The 6000-nt window shown below is 45.4% G+C and overlaps 1 protein-coding gene across 1 annotated transcript in view; it reads right to left on the minus strand.

Annotated features, from left to right (window-relative positions):
* Positions 1-5273, minus strand: part of TPD52 (tumor protein D52) — a 117863-nt gene extending 112590 nt beyond the window's left edge. Inside the window, exon 1 of the mRNA XM_043483172.1 lies at positions 4998-5273. Within this exon, the coding sequence (XP_043339107.1) occupies positions 4998-5016 (19 nt within the window). The 5' untranslated portion in view covers positions 5017-5273. The remainder of the gene's footprint in view (positions 1-4997) is intronic.
* Positions 5274-6000: the final 727 nt, after the last annotated feature.

Below are 6000 nucleotides of genomic sequence, written 5' to 3' on the forward strand. Positions count from 1 at the left end.
ATGGTACATCTAAAAATAGACATCTACAAATAGCCCTGAAAAATGAAACAACTCTATATAACACTGTGTTGAATGATCTCTAAAATATATACTGTATTTAAGTGGCAGAAGTTAGGTGCTAAATAATTTGTGCACTACAGCTTTTATAACACACACACACTAATATCATACATATTTAAATATAAGTGTGTATACCTACATAAGTAGAATCTCTCTGGGTGGATGGAGAAGAAACTCTTAATAATGGTGACATCACTGCCCAAGGGAAATAGCCAAGGAGACAGGAATGGAAGGGAGATTTAACATTTTGCAACCTTTTAATCATTCTGAACTCTATCACGTGCATTAATCACCTGGTCACACTAGTCAAAATGATGCTGCAGAAGGGTATTTTTATACTGAGTTTTAAAGAAGAGGCAAGATACAAGATGACATATTCAATAAGAGATTAATTTGTGATTTGTTTAAAAGGACAGCTATATGGATGGATACAAACCAACATGCTAACAGTGATTTTCCACAGTAGGATTATAGGTGGTTTTATGCTCTTTCTCTCCATCTGTGTTCTCTGATTTTTCTAAAATGAATAATTCCTCTCAGCTACCAAGAAGTACTTCTAATTCGAACATTTTTCAACTTGCACTAGACATTAAATCCCTTGATCCCTTGGACATTTATTCTAATAAAAATACACTGCTAAATCTATGGTTTCTGGTACCCACCCAGTTTAAATAAAATTTGGGAGTCTCAGAAGACAGATTTTAAAACAATCAACAATTAAACAGAAATAATTAACCCTACAAGGAAAATAAAATAATGTGAGCCTCCAATACAAGGACCAGGAGCACAGAAGGTCGGGATTTGGGTGTTCTCTTCAGTTGGGAACCTTGAGTGTATTTGCTTTTATTGTGTACACAGATTATTCTGAGATCTCACTGATGGATCCCAACGCCTCCTACCACTCAACTGTCCCCTAGGGACCAAGCAGACTGCTGCATAGAAACAGATGCAGGAAGTGAATGCAAGTTAACAAAGACATTAGCACCACATGGAAAGCAAGACTTGACCCAAGAAACCACGAAGCTGAGTGCCTCACACCCAGAGATCTGTGAGCAGACCCTCAAAGCTGTTACCCATTCATTTCTACGTTTGTTTTATCTGTAAATCAACAATACCTCAGCATTTTGTTATTTCGAAGGCATAATTACCAGGCTGAAATTATAGTGACCTACTATTGTGTCACTGTTTCATTGCAGGCTTCCCCTCTCCCCAGTTGTTTCGACCATAGCAGCCTTCCCTTACCCCCTTAAAATAAAAAGCTGTGGTGGTGTTTTAATTCAAACACAGATAAAATGCTTAGTGGCTGGGTGACTGTCAATATAACGGTGCTAAACTACAAGTTATTACTAATATAAGAGAGTGTATGCCTATATGTGTGTGTGTATATGCACGCACGTGCTTAATTATGTCTGATTCTTTGCAAACCCATGGACTGTAGCCCTCCAGGCTCCTCTGTCCATGGAATTTTCCAGGTAAGAATATGGAGTGGGTTGCCATTTGCTCCTCCAGGGGATGTTCCCAACCCAGGGACCCAACCCAAGTCTAGTGTCTCCTGTATTGGCAGGCAGATTATTTACCACTGCGCCACCTGGGAAGCCAATATAAGAGAGTACTCGAGCACAATTATCTATTCAGCCCCATAAAAGGCCATCAGGAGTTTTTTTACATGGTGTATTCTACAGTTAGCAGGCCGCTGCGCTTTCAAGGTGGGAAACGGCACACACGTTAAGTGTGCTGAACCCATAGAAACTCCTAAGAGGCAGCAGTATGTTGTTTATGGTGAATTTTAAATCATCTGATGTTGACTGTTCTCAACGTAAGCAGAGTACTGTATACAGAGTCTGGGTATGGGGGAGGGCACGAAAAATGGGCAAATCTCAGACTGATAGTGAAAAGCATTCAGAATACAGCGCTGAAAATAAAACTGTTCATTTCAAAACATTATAGGTCTGTTAAATAAAATCAGTAGCAAAGGCTAGATTTTGACAACTTCATATAAGAAGGAATGGATAAGGAGACATTCAGCAGAGACATGCATTCAAGACAAGTAGTAGGCCATTTAATTTTGTATCTAGAGGATTTTATTTTCCTGGCCACGTTGTGCAGCATGTGGGATCTTAGTTCCCCAACCAAGGCTCCCCTTCATTGGGAGTACAGAGTCTTAACCACAGCCCCACCACAGAAGTTCCTAGAGTATTTTTTTAAGGGACAAACACAACAAAATCCACACATGTTAAAAAAGTAAGTTAAAGCCTAAAATATTCTGATTTGGTTTTAGGTACTTTGAAAAAAATCACAATTCAGCAGAGAATCACAGATTTTGTATAAACCTTATTCCAGCCAACACACTTTGCCGGTGAACCTGCAAGTTAAAAATCCAGGTTCCTCCTTCTCACTTTCAGCCAGGAGTCTATGTGGACTTGCTCAAGACTGAACTGTCTCCTTTGCTAGCTCAGAGAGCTGACAGATAAACTTACCTCCACACCCACTGCAGTCTTATCAGCAACTTTGTCCACCCAACCAGAGTTCTGTTTCTTTAACACACAGAGGAAAAAGGACAGGAGGAAGTGGGAAGCAAGTGACCAACTCAAAGGGAATCAGTAGGTTCCAGGGGCTGGGAGGAGACTGGCCCTTGGGCACTTACCTTTCATCTGAGGCCATCAACAAACATTTCTGAAAAACTGTATGCCACAGGAACATAAAGATGAAAAGACAAAAAAGAGGCAGAAGGAACCCAAAGTATAAGGAAAGGCCATGTGGTTGTTAAGACTGCAAAGCTATGCAGCCTCAGCTGACCTTGCCCAGGCAGCGAGCTCATCTTTCATTTAGAGTCTAGCCTCCAGGTTCTCCACTTTAAGAGGATGGATTTCCCTCGCCCTCCAAGAATGACAATTAAACACAAGGAGTAACATGACTAACAAATATCTTTGCCAAAGAATATCATCCGAAAATTAGAGACAGAAAAAGACTCCTCTTATAAACCAAGGGATTTATTAAACACATCTTAGACACACATACACAAGCACACGCACAAATAGTAATCCTACCACAACCACATAAAGTGTATCAGCAAATTGGAATATTACAGAAGTACTACTGGCCGTGATTCTTACCAGCCAAACTAGAATACAAAATCTAATAAAATCAGTCACTCCATTCACCTAATTCAAACACTAATATTTCACCTACTTTGAGGAGTGCCAAACATAGCCACATATTCTAAAAACATCATTATGTTAAATATCACACTGCAAGACATATATACGTATGCATGCTCACATGCTGGACACCCTCACTACCCCATCAAAATCCAGATAGAAAAATGTTGACTTACATGGTGGCCCCTAGGTCTTCTCCTAACAATAATACACCTGAGACCTGTGAGGAGCTTTCCAACGCAAACATTTAAATGTTTACCAAGTGCAAATCACCAGGTTACTCAACTGCGGGCAAAAATGAAACACATGCTTCTAACTTCAAGAAGTTTGAAATCTAGACAATATGTGGACAAGTGTATATATGCACATATATAATGTATTACATATATATTATAAAATACATATTGTATGGGGCTTCCCCATTGCTCAGCTGGTAAAGAATCTGCTTGCAGTGCTGGAGATCTGGGTTCAATTCCTGGGTGGGGAATATCCCTTGGAGAAGGAAATGGCAATCCACTCCAGCATTCTTGCCTGGGAAACTGCATGGACAGATGACCTTGGCGAGCTACAGTCCATGGGGTGGCAAAGAGTTGGACACAACTGTGCACACATGTACATACTGTATAAAATGAATGTAAGATGAAATTAATTTGAGGGGTTCAAAGGAAAAGCTGGAAGGCTCCAAAAATCCTATTTTACAACTGACCAGAAGTAAACTACAAAACAGTATACATGGAATATGGTTTGACTTAAATGAAAACTCGTATGCATGAAGGCAGATACTGGAGGGTAGTACATTTAAAAAAAAAAAAAACTGTTGTGTTAAGACTCAAATAGTAATAATTCCTATCCCCACTTCCCAAAATTAACCTCAATATTGTTACTTTTTTTTAGCCTTTATATGTATATATTTAAAAGCTTGCCGCGAATCTGTGTTATGGTTAGTGTGGTTACTGTGTTATTGTCAGCAAAGATTTCTAGGATGTGGCAATATTTAAATCTGAAAACCTAGTTCTACTATGCCACATCTCTCTTAAATAATGTTTACCGGAGGCAATTTCCCTTGAGATACTATTTTCAGAAACAAGTGCATCCAAAGCTAGAGTAATCAGACTAAGGTTTTGTGTTGGGGGGGTTTCACCTTTGATGGATAAAAGAGGACCCTCGCTACGAAAAATTCCCCGCCTCCAAACAAACCTAGAGACACTGCTCCACAATTGGGGGATGTTAAATGTTCGCAACCAAATCCAATGCCACAGGCTCAAATGCCACCAAAAATCCTAACCACGTTAAGGAGAGGGCAGAAAGTCTTCACATGCGGGTGGGAGGGCTTCACGCGCCCCTCGTGCGGGGCCAAACGACCCACCGTCCTCAGTCCCTCAGTTTCCACCGGTCCCAGACCGGGGTCAGCAGGGCTCCCGGGCGCCGCTTTCCACCAAAGCACTTCTCGATCCGCCGCCCCGGCTCCGAACGCCTGGCGCCGACCCTCCGCCGCCTCCCAGAACCTTCTTTGTATTTCCCTTCCTCTCTGCTCCGTCTCCAACACCCGCGCACCCTCGCGCGGTCCCATCCGCCCCCTCCGGCCGCCGGTTCCCGGCAGCCCGGCCCCACCAGGACCCGGGATCCGGCTCCGGGGACGCAACTCGCGGCGCCGGCACCGCAGGCTCCGCACCTGCCCGGGCGCCAGGCCGCGCGCCGCCGCACCCCGGACTCGGGCCCGGGCCCCCAACCGCGCCGCGCCGGGCCCCGCGCCCACCCCGGAGGCGCCCGCAGCCTCACCTTGCTCGCTGCGGTCCATGTCTGCCTCTCGCCGGCAGCCCGTCCCCGATCGGCCCGCCCTCCCGCCGCGCCGCGCCGCGCTCCTCCCGTCCTCCGCCCGCTGCTCCCGGGAAGTCCCCTCCCCCGGAGGCGTCGGGCGCGGTGGCGCCGCCCGCGCGCGGTGGGGAGCGCTTTCCCGGGGCGTCACCCAACCACCTGACCCCGCGAGCCGGTGCGCTCCGCCGCGTCGGCGCGGGAGGAGGACCGGCGGGCGGTGCCGGGCGGCGGGGCGGGGAGGGCCGGGTCAGCGCCGGCAGGAACCCGCCCGGTAGGAGAGGGGAAGGCGGGGACGGCGAAGACGCGGCGGAGGCTGCGTGGGGACCGCGTGGAGCCAGGGGTGGCGTCCGTCCCACCCTCAAGTTATTTATCATCAGAAGTTTCCTCCGGGGCATTGAGGATGCCCTTTCTCTGCCTCCCCAGCACCTGCTCTTCTGGGCTTACTGAGTGGCAAACGCAGGAAGGTTGTTTCAAAATGCCAGTGGCTCCCTTTCCCTCTCATTCTTCATGTTCTCCTGATCCCGAAATAATACCCTAGACTGTCTACCAGAGTCGGTTCGAAAACAGGCCAAGAGGTTAAAATTGCAAAGAATCTCTAGAAAAAATGATGTGGCCCTGTCTTTTTAATAGAGTGCAGGGTTTTAGGTGACAAATTGAGAAGATTTTTCGTGTAATAAACTCTGACTGTTTTGAGTGCAGAATTAAGGACCACACTCTGAAATGAGTTAAATGAATTAACCAAAGGGTAGAATTATCAACAGGGATCTTTTGAAAATATCAAAAGGCTTCACGTCCATTGATCAAGGGACAGTTTGAAGTTCCTGTAATAACACTTTTCGTAATTAGCATCAACATTCTGTTTCTTAAGTGTTCTGCAGTTACTGTCTTCCGTGAAGTCACGTTGATTAGTACATAGTTCTAAGGTGGTAGCCCAATTTCCTAAGCCATCTCGGTCTAAGGAGGAAGA

The sequence above is a fragment of the Cervus canadensis genome, chromosome 12 (genome assembly GCF_019320065.1).
Source record: "Cervus canadensis isolate Bull #8, Minnesota chromosome 12, ASM1932006v1, whole genome shotgun sequence".
In the NCBI taxonomy this organism is placed as follows: Eukaryota; Metazoa; Chordata; class Mammalia; order Artiodactyla; family Cervidae; genus Cervus; species Cervus canadensis.